This window comes from Aythya ferina (assembly GCF_964211825.1).
Source record: "Aythya ferina genome assembly, chromosome: 2".
NCBI lineage: Eukaryota > Metazoa > Chordata > Aves > Anseriformes > Anatidae > Aythya > Aythya ferina.
The window spans coordinates 49,408,656-49,428,095 of NC_140297.1; the positions used below are offsets into that span (position 1 = coordinate 49,408,656).

Consider the following 19,440-nt stretch of genomic DNA (forward strand, 5'->3'; position numbering starts at 1 on the left):
CACAAACATAAGGCATTACTTTTATTTTAAGTAACACAAGTCAGTGGAATAACACAGATTTCTAAATGCCATACTCCAAGGATAACACATCTCAACTTACCTTGTTAAGAACTCTCTCAGGAAGGTTGTCTTTAAAAAAAGATGACAAGGTAAACATTAGCTTGATGTGTTCTGCCATCTATTTTGGGGACCTAACTTGCTCAGATAATAGAAAAAATAACCACACAGCTGTTACTTAGAAAACTGAACTTTACGAAAGCAGTAACCAGATGGAACTGGGAGCACTGAGCACAGTACTTACCTTGCAAATCTATAAATAGTGGTATGAGGCAAAACAAGCAGTGCATTTATAAGGGCAGAAAAAAAATGTTTTTTTTTTTTTAAACTAAAATTGTTGATACCAGTATGTTCTGGAACAATTCTGTTCTTAACATATGGTCTCCACTGGCTTTATTTTTTCTATATATGATCTCTGGGTAATTTTGTTGCACATTAACTCATTTCGTTACTCGAATTGCATGAAAACCGTTAAAAGTTTGTATAGGTCTGTAAAATGAAAGGCAGTCTTGTAACAGAACTGTCTTTCTCTCAGTGCTTTTATTCTGCTTTAAGTCACTTATGTACAGGAAAAGGAGGCAATATGCTATGCAGAGGTCTCACTGTACAGAGGAAAGAGCTTGGAAAGCATACGTGAAAGACTCCCAAACAGCTGTATCAACACATTTGAGTTCTGGCCTAATGCAACTATTACTTGCTTGAAAACATCACATCCGTATCCCTTCTCTCACTGCACTTTCTTGGAGTTTATCAGCAATGGTATGAGAGCCACTGTTTTTTCCGCTACATTGCTCGGTTTAGGACCTGTGCTCTTTCTTTTTAAACAGATCTATCTGTTACAACTAAAGGCTGCAAAATGTTCACCTATAATCTTAAAAGCATTACAAAGCCCATTAATTTTTTCGCCTTTTCATGCCTTTTGTATCTGTAGTTGAAGTCTCATACAGAGCAAGAGCAACCATTTGAAAATAATTTAGTACAACAGATTTAAACCATACAAAGACCATGGGCCTGCATAATCCTGATTTTTGTACTCTTTATTTCTATTCTGGACTTGTTTTGAGTTCACAGCTATGGTTGTCTTTTCAATCCCTGCAAGTACAGTGATCTGTCTGGTGGCACCCAAGAAGCAACTCACTGTATGTTACTGAGGTTAAAAAATCCCAAACAAAAAACTAGACAGTGACCTGATTTGGAAGACTTTCACACTCCCTTTACGGACTGAGAGAAGCCAGTAGAGAACTATGCCCTGAGAGTTCAGAGGTAAAGTAATTGTTACAGAATACCCAAAATAAGTAGTCATGTTTCAAAGCTCACTAAAAGAAGAAGAAAAAGTATTATTTTTGGTTACTGTCAATTTTGAAGTAGTGCTTCACAAGGGATGCAGGTATACTTTTTGCTTAGGAAAATTAATTCTCTCCAATTAAGTAGGGCTTTAAAAAAAGAAAAAGAAAAAAAAAAAGGGCACTTTTGGGGTAGATTTTTTCTTAGATAATTGAAGGCAAGTTGCTAAACCTGCAGTTCAGAACGAGAATTACTGATTAATTAGCTGACTGCTGTCATCCTTTAAGCTTATGCTTAATGCTGCTCTTTAGAAAGACCATTACCTGAGTTTAGTGTTTGACAGAAACACTTAAAATGAGTATGTATATGTGATACTGAAATCTAATGGAACATACATGGAGTGGAGGTGAAACTATTGTGGAAAACATGTCGCTCTTTCCCTCTTTTTGTGTGTAAGTATTGAAATCTCACCATAGGTTTTTGGCACAAAATATATATTAAATTAAAGGTTTAGAAATTCTTAAGGTTTTCAGTAAGGAAGAACAAATATAAGTGTCCAAAGTCTGCCCCGTTAAAGTAAAAGTCTCTTTCTTCCTGCTGTTCTTATTGGTTTGTCAGCGTGCTTCTGCTCAACCCAAATGTTTCTGCTTTAAGGTCATTCTTTATCTCCACTCTTTGAGCTGCTGGCTGTGATTTTCTCAAAACTGCAGGAACCTAGGCAAGATACAAAATAGCCTTTAGTTACAGGAGAAGCTGCTCTATATATAGGAGAAGGAAATCAAGATTTAGAGAGGTCCGAATCCTGCTTTTTCTCTTATGTTCAAGGACAGTCTCTGGCTCCTCCCTCCTATCCCTTTCAGTACATTTCTCCAAGCCAGAGTCAGTATGTCTTAGTCTTGAGCAACACTTGAGAATAATCAGTCAATTGTAGCCATAGTCAACAATTAACAAACTACTTCCTTCTGCCTCTTAACAAGCAAGAGAGTGGAGGGAAAAAGGGGAGTTTATCTTGGTCTCTCTTTCTTTGGTCACTTGTAGGAACTTAACTTTTGAATCCACTGATACTTCTCTGTTATAATTATTCAGAACATAAGCAGACAATACACTCCTGTATGTTTTGGTAGCAAAAGGTAGTGAACATGGCAAATGACTCATACAAAATTTTGCTAATCTGAAGACTGCCTCCTTAGAAATTTTCATACAGCTTGGTGACATGGCTCTACAATGCCATCAGCATCAGTGGCAAAGATGGCTATTGCAAACTTCTGATTGGGAGTCAGGACATCACAACCATGGCACCATTCTTCAGAGAGATGTTGCAGCTAGTACCTGTCCTCATCTTCCTTTCATTTTCATCTTCTCTTTTATGAAAGGGACCACAGATACAGAGTTAGTATGCACATGGAAGGAGGAGGACAGCATCCCTTATGTCCCTCACCACAAAGGGACTTCTGCAGGAGCTCAGAGGACAAATTAGGGCTGCTTCTACCATTAGTCTCAGCTTCCCTTGGGCTGCTAGGTGAAAGTGAATATGACATCTCTCAGAGAGCCTGCAGCTTCACTTTAGCAACAGCACACAGTATCTTACTGCTCAAATACATCTTTGCCAGAGTTGGACTTCCTGCCTCCTTCAGTCCAGGTAGGGAGAACCTTCTCCTTTGTCAAGTCAAGAAACACTGACTTAGCTTAACTCCCTGCAAGCTCTATGACGCACCCCTCTACAACTGTTTATTTGCTGCTTTAGAGATGAATTGTACATACAGAGTATGAAGCAGAAATCCTAGCCAGCCATACGTACATGAGGAGGTAGTGAAGGTTCTAGGTGCCGCCCAAGGAAGGAAAGCAAGCGCCGCCATATCAGGCCACTTCCCAGAAACATAATCCCAGTCACCAGCCAAAATATTCTCGGGTCCTAAAAACAGAACATCCCCATTAGTTAGGCAACTCTCACTTCAGGGATTTATCCAAACATCATCTGTCACTCCCCACCAGTTTTCTTGTCCTTTATGGCAGGGAAGTGGTAAACCCTCCACTATCAACAGACAAACCCTACCAGGGAAAAGGACTGTTTTATAGCAAAACGTTTTATTTAGGAATCACCTTAATGTATTCTGTTACTGTCCCATGCAGTTTTCCATCCTTCACCAGGAGTTTGGAAATTCAAGCCTTCTATTTAAAGGACTTCTATTTAATAGACTTTAAAGGAAGAGGTCTTTCTGTGTTTTTATTTATTTAGTCATTTTAAGACAGCACGTCCAATTATGAATACTACCCTTGATATAGGAATAACCATGTCATCAACAGTAGAGTATCTCCTCTGGTGTGTAGGGAACACCCTCTGGCTGCTTGCCAGATAGCTTTATATTTGGAAGACAAAGCTTGTTTTTTCAGAAGCACTGATGATTATTAAAGAAACACGACCACTGTTGTACAGTTAGTCCTCTTTCAACTATACTGTTGTCTTCTCATTTCTTTCCCTTGGACATTACATAGACAAAAAAGCCTCTTATACTGTGCAATTAGCCGTGAAGTAATTTGCTCTCAAAAAGGTGACACATACATCCCCATGCTACATTATCTTGCTTCACACATTAATGCAAGTCTGGAATGGAGTTGTATTGAACGTAAAATGCACTATAAGAGTGCCCATGTTTTATGTCACTGATAAAAGCAGCACTCATTCCTTACCTCTTCAAGAGATGACTCCAAGTTCATACCAAATGCAACTCCTATGAGTCCAAAGAGAGAGAGAGAGAAAGTCCCCATAGTCAGCTGCAAGTTCAGTCTCATCATCACATTACGGTGGCTAAAGAAGGGAGAAACATCTGTAAGGGGAACCCAAAAATTGTTCTGCTGCATAAATTCTCAAATTCCATCCAGTATGCATTAAAACCAAACAATTAAATAGAGGAAGTCATGACAGAATTAGTAAGCACACGAAACAACAGTATAAAAGAGACTTGCTTTGAAATTGCTGCATGAGTGTACATTTAAGGCAGTAGGTTCTGCATAATCATCAGCTGACAGGAGTTACTCACTTTTTAGAGGTATATGCACATACTAAAAGTTAAATTCCACGGAAATTTCTCTCTCTCACTACTAATTTACTGAAAGTTATGTCAATAGTCACAGCCAACAAAAATTTACTGTTACCTTGCAAATGAATATACTTACAAAGCAAAGTCAGTAAAGACTGAAGACTATAAACTTAAGCCTGTTTTGTAGAATTCTATATTTCTGGGAAGAGCTGAATAATTTCTGTGGCTTCCTGATACAGCATTCACCAATTGCTTATACAGATAATTCCTCAGTAAAGAGCAGAAAGAATATTAAATATTCACCTCAAAGGCAAGGTGGCATGTGCTTGCAAATGCAAGCTACAATTACTTTTCAGTTAAAAAGACAACTTGTGGTGAAAACTGCAGCACACATAAATAAAATACTTGCTCCAAAATTCTTTGTTTTTGAATCATGGCATAGGGTGATAATGCAACTTGTACTGAACAGCTGAGAAGCCTAGCCAGACTCTTATTTAAATAAACACTTTTACTAAATTAAAATTATACTCAGAAAAGTTTGCTCTTATTTTGGCCCTAAATTTGCAGACATTTTCTTTAGTGAGTAGTTCCCCAAAAGGATCTCAGAGTGGCTTAGTTTCACCTGCTGGTGAAAACCATTACCTAGGCTACAGAGGTTTTTACATATTACTAATTAGGGTGTTTTGTTGCTTTGCTTTATCTGGTTCAGTGATAAAAAAGTGCAATGCAGCTTCTTCTGCTGTGACTGCAAGTCCATTCAAACCCTCATGAAAATGGAAATCCCCAGCCTTCCTTTATTGGCAGTGATTTGAGAAAGAACAGGCAGCATTACATTCTGCTCAGCTTTTGACACTACAACAGACAGCATAGCTTACCTGTCCAGGTTGATAAAGATTATGCTTTCCGAGTCATCAATCAATACCCTGAGTTCACGAGCTTCGTTTGCAAGATCTTCTGCTTGTCGGTAATAGTTCTCCAGCAGCAGTTCCATTTCTTCTGCATGGTCAATCCCAGATGTGCTCTCCTCACTGCGTGCAACAATTTGTATTTTTTTGGTTATATACGTGTTGTATTAACATGCATTGCTGATGCGTTAAAGACAAGGCACATAGAAGAGTTGCAGCTGACAGCCAATAGAGTACTGACACTAAATCTCAAAATCCAATCTTTTAAGTTACAAAGGAGTCCTCCATCAATACCGATGGCATAAAATAAAAGGCATATATTTTTAAATTAGCTGATCAGTACAGGCAGTCAGTTATTTTGAGTTAGCATTTGATGTGCTCAAGGCATGCATAGCAACACGAATTCTACTTTTTCAGCTATTAAAACATTATCAAGTAAGTGCTGACATTTGGGGAAAGATAAAACTTAATTTTTTGGTGCCCTCAAGTGGTGGAAGTTGATAATGGCGCAGTCAAAAACCACAAGAATAAAACAGAACCAAAAGTCAACACATATATAATCACATGGTTAGGGATGTGTCTTAGGCATATATTAAAAAAGTTTAGTTGTAAGGTGCTTCAGCTATACACAGTAATTACTGCAAAACTTTTTGGGAGCATGAAGCTGCTTAAGAGTGAGTGTCAAGTGGAAGATGCTGCTCTCCTAAGTAAAGTATGTCTGAGACTTCCATCTTACTGCATTGTCCAGAATGCTGGATCACCAGCCTTCTCTAGAACAGATAGGTAATTTTTTAGGGGTGTGCCGGATTCTTCATTATGTAGACAAAAGGTACCCAAGATCCAGGAGAACACTGAAACTAGCAGCAAAGCCAGGATGATTCTTCAACCATTTTACTTTTGTGGTATGATCTCAATTTCTCTAGACAGACTGAACTTTCTACAGAATCTCCTTGGGGCATTGCTGACTGTTAATGGAACCTCTCTGAAATGGTTTCTCATGGAAGTTAGTGCTGTATCTTAAGAATCAACCCACTTAAGGTCCCCAGGGACATTTAACAGTGATCCTAGTTTCTCTCTTACGGGGCTGAAACTGAGTTAGCCAGCCTGATTTCAAAGCCCTTCAAACCTAGAGGTTTTTACTTCATTCAGAGGAGCAGGGTTGGGGATTTGAAAACTTTGAACACTATCTATTGTATTACAGATTCAGCTCAAGATCCTATTTGATAAGTATCTTTATACTGGCTCTTCAGTAGGTACTAAAAGGGAAACAACAGGCATAAGAGCTTAAAAACACCTGCCATCTGATTTGTTTTCATTAATTGGCCTCCATCTGTCTCCTGAGTCTTTGATTCTCTGCTGTTCCTTCACACAAAGATAGAATGCTTGCCTCATCTTTTCTTTCTGGTCTCAGCTCACCATTCCTGCATCAATGTGCCTCCTATCTGGGTTCTTCCAGATAGGCTTCTTGAATTCATCACTTGTATCCTGGGGTCAAGAGAAATGCCCACACTGCCAGCCTGTCTGCAAACACGCTGCCATGGCTAGCATTTGCCAGTATGCCTCATGCATGGACTGCCTCGCAACATCCTGTTGTATGGCTCCAGCAGTCTTCACAACCTCCCATCACCTCTTGCACCTTTGTGCAATGGTGGCAGCTTGAAGAGGTGACTCCAGGCTTGTCCTGATGTGAGAATTCAAGAGCCCTCCCAATACTGCTCCAGTAGATGCACTAGAAATGCAAACTGCATCCCAATTACGGAGTACAGAGTTTATATCGTACATTTAGACTAAACTCTGCAGGGCAAGAAACTTATTTCCTGACTTCAAACACACTACTGCGTGAACAGTATTAATATACCCACACATAATGTGGCTAGGCATAAGTATTATGCCTCACAAAGGACCTAAAAGGTATTTTTTGTTCTCTGCTTAAAAAGAGAACACATTTTTATGCCCAAGATCTAAACACGGCTCATCCTAAAGCACTAGGATATGACATACATTATATTTTTGCTTTTTAGTTTTTGTTTAAAGTGACCAGCGCTTCTAATGATGTGTGTGATCCTTCATCAGGACTATTTCTTTGTGTATGTTTTTACTTAAATGCCACTCTTACAGGTGCACTTACATTGCCCCAAAGCTTCCTTCCTACGGCTTCTGCTGGTGAGCAAAAAGCTGGAAACAAGGCATTCAGATCACTTCTTACAAAAGGAAGTGTGTACACTTTTCTTACAAAAGGAAGTCTGACTCATTCAAGACAAATTTTAAAAACTGCTGCTTTGTTTTGTTGGTGAAACTGAAGAAAATTCTCCCAGGAAGCGTTAATTTGTACTGGAATTTACTGCATTTGCTTTTTTTCCTGCTGCCATCCTGCTCCCACCCCAATGCATACTAGATGAACTGGTCTACTACGCCAAGAACTATTTGTAACTGTATACATGACTAGTGCTACTGAACCTCCTCTCCAGAACGGTGGATACAACCATTTGTGAAGTGACTAACATTGGGGCTTTAAAAATTTTAAGTCTTTTTCATTCTGCCTTTTAGAGGGGAACATCCAGATTAGTGTTCAAGTTCTCCTTAAATAAAACACGCTTTTAAAAAAGTATATGGTTTCATAATATACATACAATACTTGTGGATCAGTCCATTTAGATAGACAGAGCTCTTCTATCAATTCTTCTTCATCTAGAATCTCCAGAATTGTTTCTTTGAAAACTTTAAGATCTGTTTCCAGTTCTGACAAGCTGAAGAAAGAACAGGCAAGAAGTCAAGTAATCCCACTGGCACCAATGCATAAAGGTAATCTTTAGATGATTTTGCCAGCACCCTTGCCAGACTGACTGCCAGGGAAGAGTTCTTTGAAGGGTTCTGAGAGGTGCTTTAAATAAAACTCTCTAGAGGCCACACATTCAGCAGTGGTGGTAATATATCCATGAACCAGCAAGCAATGCACAAACACTGAAAGGGATTCAGCTGTGTTTTCTGGATATATTTACAAGAAACTCAGAAAAAAAGTAAGCACTCATGCAGGGAGTGCATTTTTGCACTGTCCTTTGAGACAGGATAATACATGAAGTAAACTTAAAGGACAGAACCAATGGCTAACCTTTTTTGATATTATAAGGAACGTTTTGTTCTATCAGATCTTAATGTTATCTCTTTGATGTTATTTTGTTCTATTAAGTGCTATTTAAGAAACCTGATTGTATTTCTGACAAATCACGACAGATTTTCTGTTTTTTTCCCATATCACTAGGTATTTCACACACTGATTTTAACATTCATCAATAAGATACACAACCCAGCATGACAGTAATCTATGAAATCCATACCAGATACCATTTTTCTAACTTTTCATTGCGTATAATTTTCTATGGTCATCTTGTAGTCTCTTCACAGCTTACTCTTTATTTACCTCTTGCCATTTTGAAGGAGAATGTGTAGTTTACTCCTATCCACAGACAAAAGCTTGGGGTCCACTAGAGCTTCCAGTGTCTCAAGGATCTGAGGCTGCAAAGTGTTAAGTCTCCCCTGCAGTTTGCTGATCTAGATAACAACATGATCCTTCATAAGAATTAAAGCAATACCTTTAGAATGGCCAGGGCAACTGGTTCCTGTCTCCAAACACAGAATTCATAGTAACAGGCAGTTAACAGTTTCCTTTCAAGTACCCTGAAAATATGGTGCCACTTACAAACAGATAATGCCAGTGTGAAATACAGTATTTTATAATAGTGATTTGCACTGAACTGAAAATCATTCATAATCACACTAACAAAAGACAAAATATTATTTATCTAGAAATGTCATATCACCATTAGCTAGCACAGATTAGCTGTAACTCGCTATCTGACTCCTACCCAAGAGCCAAAAAAACCTCAGTGCTTCTGCATATCATTCTATTTCAGTCTTTAGAAAGGTAGGATAATTTGGTTTTGTATCTCCAAACAATGGTGAAGCCACCACATCCTTATGTAAGTTGTTGCAATAATGAATTTTCCAGTTAGCATTTTTTTGGGGAGGGGATGAAAACACAAACACACAAAAACTTTAAAAAATTAAACCAACAAAACCCCAAACCAATAAAGAGCTTCTATAATAAGCGTGGAATACATATAAAACATGTATGTATACATATTAACATAAGAATAAAATCATACTATATTTTCTATGAAGCAACAACTTTGAAAACAACGTAAAAGCCAGACAGCTCACCCGGTACTGCAGGATTGCTTCTATGGCTCGGAATTCAAAGGGCAGGGAATATGTAACTAGCTGACCTTCTCCGGCGAGCTGAGATGCTAGTTCGTTGAAGAGCCAGTGTTCCAGATTTAAATTACGATAATCTAGTATCAGAAGAAACTCTGGTGTTATGACAGCCTTCAAGAACTGAAAGAGACAGCATACATGTGGTAGTCTGAAATAAAACCTCTGAAGATTTCTCTCTGTTCCTGACTATGTAGTACATTAAGTAATTTAGGCATTGATAAAAGCCACTCTTCAAATGTCTTTTCAGGCACAAAAACTCTAGAGTATTCAGAGGTAGCCTTGTGATAATGGGGGTAAGGTCAAGAAGTGGCTCCTGGTCATTTTTTAGTCTTTACTTCTATGATCAAGTTCATACTGTTTCTCCTGTGCCCAACTAGCAAAATGCTCATTAATAAGTATTTCTCGTAAACCCATTCCTCTGATTGCTAGCCACAGCTTCAAAGACACATTTATTGTTAGGTTACATGTCATAGAAAGTTGCTCTTAAAGTTTATAGGGAAACCATTACCTCCATTCGCATGATGATCCTGTTGTTCCTAGTTGCAATGCTCATGAGGTGTTGAAATCTTAGATCTCGAGCTTGAAGACCCAATTCCTGGTACAATTCTGTTTTCTTTTTTTCTATCATAAAAATATTATTAGATGAAGACATCTAGGGGACAAGCATGTATGTCCTGAAATTACATTTTAGTCTTTTACTCAGTCTCACAAAACAAAAAAAGCTATACTGTCTTTAAAACTGTTAGTCTTTTACTCAGTCTCACAAAACAAAAAGAGCTATACTGTCTTTAAAACTGTTTTTCTCGCATTCATTCCTCAATTCATTCCTTATTTGTTATGAAGTTTAAAAGTTTGTATCTTGAGCAGAAAGAGAAAAATTCTAGATGGAAGTGAAGAAGTTGGCCATGGTAATTAATTTAATGTCAGAAGCCAAGTGGCTGATTTGAGCAAGTACACATAACTCTACAGGAGGGTAAATAGCAGGGTGGGAAAATGATATTAATTAAAATTATACAAATACCGTAATGATGAAGATGCTATGAAGGCCTACAGAAGGCAGCAAAACAGAGGAGACATTGCAACATGGCAAATTAATAAGCACAGTGAAGTAGACTTAAAACAATCTTCTACCCCATGTAGATACTCAACTGGGCTTTTCCGTATTGGACAAGAGAAAAAAAAAAAAAAAGGAAAATACAATGGAAACTCACCAAAAAAGGTAGTATTCCCCTCTTTGTCGAGCTTCATCTAGAAAAGTGAAAAAAATATATTTTTTTTCCCCCACATGATTACTATTAAATAAGCACAAACCATCTGAAATTGCTTGCACTTGCCCAGGGGTCAAATGGAAAATATATGATGAGGAAATAGTAATTTTTTATACCCTCTCTTCACTGTTCATCCGAACTATGAAAAAGTTTGCCCCAAACTGCCATATATTTCACTGTGTTTGTCCATACACCAACCCAAAACTAGTGTCATCTGCACGATGATGTTCCCATGTAAGCCTTGGAAAGGAGGTGATTTCCAGAGGATCAGATGTGTTTTGGCACAAAAGGGTACCCTACATTCTGGATTACCCATTTTGCCATTTCCTCTGGTGTTGTCAGAAAAAAATATATGTAAAATTTTAAAAGAGTAACACAAGTGGGGTAGTTAGGCCCTGTGTCCATGTCAAGTATTATTAGAACAGCATTCAGATGGTAACTGGCATCCTTCTTTTCTTAGCATTTGCCATCCTGATTAATTGTAATGCTTATCTCCTGGCAAAATTAATTCACTGGAAAAACTGCAAGGTCTGGTTTAATCAAAGTTTGCCCTTTTGCTTATGAACCATGCAGCTTAATTCTGTATCGCTGGCTTTAGAAATAACCTTCCATGAACAAAACATACCTCGGCATGCACTGCAGTGGAGCTGCAACACGAATTGCATGCCCACACACGCCCAGCTGCATGCATTGTGCTCGTCATTGCCAACAGGAGGCCTTGCATCCCCTTGTGGCATTGACACAGTCAAACAAGCAGCCTGCAAACAGCCTCCAGGCTCATTTGATAAGGGATATGTGGACAATCTGTCCCTAGGTCCTACATACATGTATGTTCAGGAGTTGCTGTTGCTGTGACCCAGGAATAACAACTGCGGGAGCCACTAGCAAGCCTGCAGCAAGAAAACTTCCGTCACATGCTTTAACTTAGAAAAACACCTTGATGAAACGCCTGCTCCACAGCCGGCCCTTAAGTCTTGAGGTGACAACTCAGAGCCAGAAACACCCCCCGGGGAGGTAGGGGGGGAACCGCAGGGAAGCCGCCCCTGACGGACCCGTCACCCCGCACAAGCCTGCGCGGCGCTTACCACGGCGAAGACGGGCGACACGCTGGCCAGGGTGGCTTGGGAAGCCTCGGCGGCGGGGTGCTGGTAGAACGTACCTGGGAGAGGAGGAGGAGGAAGAGGAGGAGGCCGGTCACCCACACGGGTGTCACCGACCCGGGTGTCGCCCTCCCCTGCCCCCTTCCCCTTCCCCCGCCCGCCCCGCCGCTCACCGGCCCCCCGCAGGCGGCGGTCGCAGGGCGGCAGCCGCAGGGCCGCGGGCCGGGCCAGCGCCGGGAGCAGCCCCCGGGGGTCCCGCGGGCGGGTCCCGCCGTCCGGCCAGCCCCGGGGGCCGCAGCTGCAGCTCCAGCCCCGCACGGCCCCGCGGCGGCGGCACAGCGCCACGGGCAGCAGCGCGCTGCGGAGCATGGGCACGGCGCGGCCCCGAGGAGCCCGGCCCGGAGCGCCCTCAGCGCCTCGCAGCGCGCAGCCGCGGCGGAGGAGGAGCGAGGCCGTCACCCGGTGTGTTTACACGGCGGCTTTCCCTGCAGAGGGGCAGTGCGGGCAGTAGGGGCATCTGCCGTGGTTGGGCCTGCTGAAGCATGGGGATGGGCGTGAATCTGAATCCTGGGTTCAAAGCCCTGCGTCGGTGTCGCGTGTCAAAATAAAGCGCTCGTCACTACTCAGCCTGGAAATAAAACTAGTGATTGTGCTGCTCGTGAAGGGATTCGTGCAGTGTGGCAGCCCCAGCTGGACTGCACGCATCCAAACGCTGTCCTGAACTCTGGTCTCGGTCTCAAAGACAGGCGTCGGGGCCAAATTGTCCCTCAGCTGCACTGTACGTTAAGGGAATTGGATGGAGGTGACCAGAGGACAAACACTGGTCCCTCATCTATCTATCTATCTATCTATCTATCTATCTATCTATCTATCTATCTATCTATCTATTTTCTGCAGGTCCTGATTTCACCAATGTGCATACATGAGTATGCACGTGTGGAGTCAGAAGGATGTCTTACACACGCTTTGCACAAAGACAGATGACTTAGTGAGGAAGTAATTAAATAAAAATGTTCCTTAGTAATCATATACAGTATACATGCACAGGCTCCAGCCAACATAGTTTTCCAGTTTTAAGGGTAAGCCTGGCTCAGTGCAAACGCTTGCCCCCTGTTTGCTTGCTAAAAAAATGAAATCCACTGAAATGAATAGTAGTGCTTCAGATGTGGTTAACCACAGCAGGTGGCAGTATGTACATGACTCATTTAATGCTCTTGGATATGATAGATACTTGAACAAAACAAAATCTGGAAATACCGGACAGCACAGAAAACACTGCAGGAGAGCAAGAAGCTAAGATGTATGATTGCTGGCAACTACTTGCAGCTTCTGTTGACTGTATGTTTAGAATGCAAAAGCTAGGGAAGCATCCGAAGGATATCTGCCAGAAATTTACATTTAATGAATTTGCAGCAAGTCTTACACAGCTGATGCTTCACTCTCCTCAGTAAAAAAGAGAAAAAAAGATACTGGTTTGATCTATTTGTTTTCCTTTGTCCATCTGTTATCCTGGCTGCTGACACAACACAAGTGTTAGAAATAAGATGACATAACTCCACATCAAATATATATTGGTGTGAAACCTGAAATGTATGCAGTAATAGGCCAACATACCACTAAGTACTGGTATTCTGTCTCATTATATCTGCATTATAGAGTCATCATTGTAATTGTCTGGAAGGGTAGACAATAGCTCTTATTTTTAGAAGTGAAGGTAACGCATTGGTGTGAACTAGCAGCCAGGGGTAAATTATGAAGCACAGATACAATGCCTAATAGCATACTGCTGCTGACAAAAGATAACTGGAGATTTAGAATCACCATCTATTTATTTCAGTTCTAAATAGCAATGAGCTGCTTGTTGCTTCTGTTGTAGTCACATTTCAGGTATCTGGTGTCTCCTGCTAACCTTTAGGAAGAATACCCTGTATTTCATCAGAAAAAATAATGGCTCATCTGCTGTTTGTTGGGAATTGAAGAAGCTCATTGACACAAATAGGCGTGATGGCTATTTTCAATTTATCTAAAGCGAGTGGATAGCTCCGGCACAGCTTTCTTTAGCCATAAAATTGCCATCCGAAACACTTGTCATTTATGAGGATGAATTCTGTGAGCAACTAGTTCCTCTGACAGCCTAATGTCAATGCAGACATGAGGGGTTGATCTGATTGCAGATGGGGTATGTGGAAGAGAAAGAGCAGAAACACCAAAGAAACACAGACACCAAAAACAAACAAACAAACAAACAAACAAACAAACAAAAAAAACATGGAGAAGAACATCAAGTATCATCAGAAAAGTCCTGAAAATTCTGTACTGAGAACTTTTGGGTAAAATTATGGTAGAAAAAGATATCTCCCATTGTTTTATTTGTTCCATGTTCAAGGAAGATGGGATTTGTACATGTAATCAATTTGGAGATTTAGATTTATTTACAAAGATGTGCCTGAACCTGTTACCTGTTTCTTCTCCTGAAAGAAATACTTAAAGGAGCCCCATTTTGTTCATGTTAAGATAAAAATAACAGATGAATCAAAAAATATAAATTCCTACCAGACAGTAGATTTGTGTCTGGTAGGTTATAAGCGTAGCTAAATCATAATATGATTACAGAGAGAGAAAAGAAGACCCCATGGAAAAATAAATACATAATAATCATATTTGAGTATTTTATTATTATTATTATTGTGTGTATGAAAGAATCAGGAGTATTCAGCTGATAATCTCAGGTGCCTGTACCAGAGTTAGCTACTAAGATACTGAGAGGTCTTTGCCTAGAAGGCATGACTTCACTTTCATTACTTTAAAAAAGACCTGATGAAAAATATTTTTCACCTTTTTCTCAACTTAAGATAGCCACCTGGAATTTGTTTCTCTATGGAGAAACTATTTCCTCATGGGTCTCTAAAGGTTTCCCAAAGCCTTTTCCCAGGGCAACCCCTTAACATCTGAGCTGTCTCAAGAATACTTTTTAAAGAGACTTGTATCATAAAAACGAGTTGCTTAAACTGTGATCTTTTAATCTTCTTTAGCAAAAATATTTGATCATAATATGCTAAACCTTTTTTGATCTAGCAATTGTATAATATAAGCAGGTAAAATTGCTCTGACACAGGTTTTAAAATTCACATCTGCATCAGTACTTTATTTCTTCCGGTCAGAGTGTATGCATGAAAGCTGAACCACGTGGTATTTAGGTATTTAAAACTGTAAGTGCAAACAGTCCAATTACTCTTGAGTTACAACTTGAAATGCAGTGGCTGCTGTTGCTTAGTCTGATTTTTAGATAAGCTGCACAAAGGTCTAGTTATTATATGTGATTCCCAGCTTGGTATGCAACAGAACAAGATAAATTTAATTCTCTGTGTTTAGAAACTTAATCCTTACCATTTCTGTACATTGTCAGTCCTTTCTTCTGGACTAGGACACTATGTTTTCAAGACACATAGTGTCTTGACATAATGTTTTCAAGACATAATGTCTTGAAAACATAGTGTCACTGAGCCTTGTTGTCAGGGTCATGCAACAAGCTGCAAATTCTTTCCTGGTCCAGGAATGGCAGAGATTTTGAGGTGTTTTGCTGCAGAAAAAGGGATGCTGCTTAATGCTGTGTCCCTGTGCTACAGCATTGGACTCATCATTTGCCCCAACGTGCACTGGTTACATGACTTCAGGTCCATCATATAATCCCAACACGCAGCCTGACTGACGTGGCCTCATGCATAGACCTCCAGTAAGATGAGATGTCTGACATGACTCAGTCAAAAAACAATTATGCATCTCTTCACATTTATCTTAATTGTGTAAGGGGGCTGAGCAGCTTGGCGTGTTGCTGTTGAGAATGTGATAGGAGACTGCTTAGAAACTGAAACAATAATGGGAATAAAAGGTCAGGCCCTGGAAAGGCTGGAAGGAGCTGATTCTCATGGATGAAGGGCCTGCTCTCAGAGGCAGTGTTTCAGCTTCTCCTAGCTTTCAGGCAGTGGTCATACATAGGCAAGATGGAAAACATGCTGACTTTATACTTAACGTATTGGAAACACTGTGTGTGTGTTCCTATTACTGCTATTAAACAAAATATTCAATTCTGAAAAATTGGTGTGAAATGGTGGACCCTGAAGACCATGATGAACTGGACAGTCATGATTGGTTTTCAGGGACTGAATTTCAAGGTAATAGTAAGAAAATATGGAGATTCCTATGCACTACAAGTAAACAAAAGAGGGCAGAAATGCAACTAGTTGCATTTGAAAGATGGAGTTTTCTGAGGCACACCTATTAGCTAGGTAAAGGTTAAAATATGAGCAAAATTCTGCACTGCAGTTCCTTGAAGGATTCAGAATCTACTCACAGGTTTGGACAAAGGTTTTGCCCACCAGTTTTAGCCTGCTTTAAGACTAGCAATGCTATTTCATTGCAATCTGCAAAAGTGGTTGTTACTAGCCTGGTCAGATGTAAAGAACAACAGTATTTTGATATAGCAGAAGTGTCAAAATGAGTTTAAGAGTAAAAATATTCAGTGGCTTAATCCTATGACAAGGCTGTTGTGTGAGTGCAAATTAGGTCCAAAATCGCTGAAAGTGGTAGAATCTGGCGAAAAATAGATAGTTGACATTGGCTACATGACTGCAGAACAGTGTGAAGGTCATCAGCATTTGGTTTTTACAGGTAAGTAAAGCATGTTTTTTAATATAAATTTTAATTTCAGGTTGCAATAGATCAATGTTCAACAGTATTAAAACAAGGCTGGTATATGCTTGTTTCTCTTTATTAACTATAAGAAAGCCAGCAGTGTCTACGGAACTTTAACTGTTAACCAATAACAGTAGCATATTTGACTTCACTCACCCTGAAATTGCTCTTTTTGTAATGGTTAACTGCCCTGTTGTAACTCACAGCAGGGGGGTAATTTTCCCATCAGAGGAGGTAAGATAAAAGGAAAGAAAAATTCCTGCCATCACATGTGTTGAAATCTATTTGGAAAAATCATCATTACAGTACACTAAAAAATTCCAGGCAGGAAGTCTAAAGCAGTTTTGGTCTTGCAACAATTAGTGGGGAAAAGGAGATGTTAAAGGAATTCAGATTGAATTTAAGACATTTTCTCTTTATTTACTGCCAGGTTTTACGTTTCCTTGTACCCAAGGTGTGGCAACAGTCTGGTAGAGTCTAAGTCTTTGTGTTTCATTATGCAGCTTCCTGGACAAAGCAAAACACACAGCATTAGAAAGCAGAGCTTAAAGTCATGTATGCCTAAAGTGTTTTCAGGAAAACAAAACTTATCTGTAGTCTGGATACATGAAAGACTCATCTATTAATTGAGTAAGCCCATGAGAAGCATGCTTGTTTAATTTATTATCATTTTTAATAATCCGAGGAGATAATCTATTATTCTGATAATGTAATATCTAAAATTACTTCCCAAACACTGGATAATATGGAGATCATATTTGGTTGAAGATAAGCAAAGAAAATACAGCTTCAAGTGGATCATTTGTTTATAAAGTGTTCTAAATAGCTTAAAGTCAAAATTATATCAGTTGAAATTATTTCATGACAATTTATCAGTGAAATCCAAGGGAATCTTTTTATTATATTAGAGGTTGGATCTGGTCCTTAATGTGTATATTAATACGATTATTATATCTGCTATGTCATGTTTACTACATAGAACTATGGAAAATGTCTGACTCAAAAGAATGAAAAATCAACCCACTTTGACTTTATATTACATTCTCTGAATCACAAATGAGTTATTTTACTGTTTTGTCTTTCTGTTTTATTCTGTTGGTTTATTTGTGTAAAAATAAATAAATAAATAAATAAAATTGTGCCCAAGGATATCTGTGTGGTCTTTGGCATTTGAGATTCATTTAGAGAGGTAAGTCACCCCTGTATCTGATTAACTGATGGCAGGTTTGGGCCAGCTCAGTAGAAGTGATATTAGCTCTTGCAATAGAGCCCTGATTCTGAAGAGAACAAATTGTATCTGACTTGGTCAACCAAAGAATGATAAAAGTATTGAAGAGCTTTTAAATGCTTCCAGAATGCAAATAGCTAAATAAATTTACACAACTACTAGGAGACTGCAGTTTAATTTTGTGTTATTTTCTTAATATAATAATATAATATAATAATAATAATATCTTATAATAATATAATTTTGTTATATTAGATGGGAGAAAAGCACCCAAATAGTATATGTAACATTTACATATTATCTCAAAGAGACATTCAGAGGGCATCATCTGAGTAGGTTCATTAAAACAAGAAAATCAACTGACTGTACATATTTGCAATTAATTTGTGAAGTGTGAAAGCCTAATTTCAGCCCTATTCGTAATTTTTTTTTTTTTTTTTTTTTCCCCACAAATATCAAGGAATACCAAAAAGAAGACACTTCCTTTTTTACCCTTTTATTGTGGCTTGCCTGTGTCTTTACACTGACCAACTGAATAACACTTTTGTGAATTTGATCTTGAAGGTCTAGTAAAAGTCTGTTTTATTCTTGAGAGGGAAAAAACTGACCACTTAACAAGTGATCCCAGGATGAATTGATGAGATGTGATCGAAGATGTGTTTTTCACCCAAACTTCTTGTGATGTCAAGATTATATCTTTTTTTAAAGACAGCAAAGATTTTTCCAGATTTTAATATTTTGAAATTCTGAGGAGCAACCACATGGCCACCAAGTTTAAAGCCCAGCCCAAGCTCCTGCCATCCCACCCCACAGTGCTGTGGGATAAGCGTCCAGGAGGCCTTCGCTTAGGGATACACCCAGACAATTGGCCATCGGTGTGTGACCGAGGTTCATCCAGTGGGTAAACACCTTGTGCCTCTCAAACATGTCTTCAACATTCATGGCGTTGAGACCAGTCCTCCATGCTGCCCCTCACAGTGGGCCAAGCACGGCGTTATGGTGGGGTGGGTGTTTGAACTGTGGTGGGGTCCAACTAATGCTGGGCCAAGCAGCCACCTCACCCATGTGCTCAACGGCACCCATGGGCAGGGCAGCGCCTCCAACGACTGGCCACAGGCAGCGGTCACCCGCCAGTACCGGCCACTTGCCCCACGCTGCCATTTCACAACAGCTCTGCCTTGCGTGGCTTGGCCTGGCCGCCCCCCTCCCTGCCCACTGCCCCGTGTGGCCAGGCACCCCCAGCTCACTGTGGAGTGCCCCTCCACAAGGGGGTGGCACAGCCACCGGGGTGGAGAAGCAGGGACTGCCCGCGACTGCCCTCCTTGGCTCTGCTTGGTCCTGTTCCTTCTGCTCCCGGTGCCTTGTGCCCTCCTGTCCCTCTGCCCGCCTCTGGGCACAACGTCTCTCCCTCCTTCCCCCAGCTACCGCCTGGTGAATAATTCAGCAGGGTTTTGTGCACGCTGTACGCTGTCCTGCTTGTGGCATGACCGCTGGTTCTGGGCTGAGTCTGCCAGCTGCCTGAGGAGCTCTCGCCTGGCTGGGCAGGGAGGAGGAAGAGCAGACATAGGATAAAGTATCCAGAGGGAACTGGCGTGA

At 40.2% G+C, this 19,440-nt stretch overlaps 2 protein-coding genes across 2 annotated transcripts in view; one reads left to right on the forward strand and one right to left on the reverse strand.

Annotated features, from left to right (window-relative positions):
- GPLD1 (glycosylphosphatidylinositol specific phospholipase D1) overlaps positions 1–7,905 on the forward strand; it is a 34,685-nt gene extending 26,780 nt beyond the window's left edge. The window contains exon 26 of the mRNA XM_084508826.1: positions 7,403–7,905. The gene's annotated coding sequence lies outside the window, so the exon portion shown is untranslated. The remainder of the gene's footprint in view (positions 1–7,402) is intronic.
- On the reverse strand, positions 1,819–12,320 carry MRS2 (magnesium transporter MRS2). Its single transcript, XM_084508830.1, has 11 exons — positions 12,098–12,320; positions 11,910–11,983; positions 10,768–10,804; positions 10,065–10,177; positions 9,503–9,676; positions 8,703–8,833; positions 7,915–8,031; positions 5,255–5,407; positions 4,030–4,147; positions 3,140–3,253; positions 1,819–2,055 (listed from the first exon to the last, which is right to left on the reverse strand). Exons 1-11 carry the CDS (start codon positions 12,291–12,293, stop codon positions 1,945–1,947), a joined length of 1,338 nt encoding a protein of 445 aa, XP_084364956.1. The 5' UTR covers positions 12,294–12,320; the 3' UTR covers positions 1,819–1,944.
- Between the last annotated feature and the right edge of the window lie 7,120 nt (positions 12,321–19,440).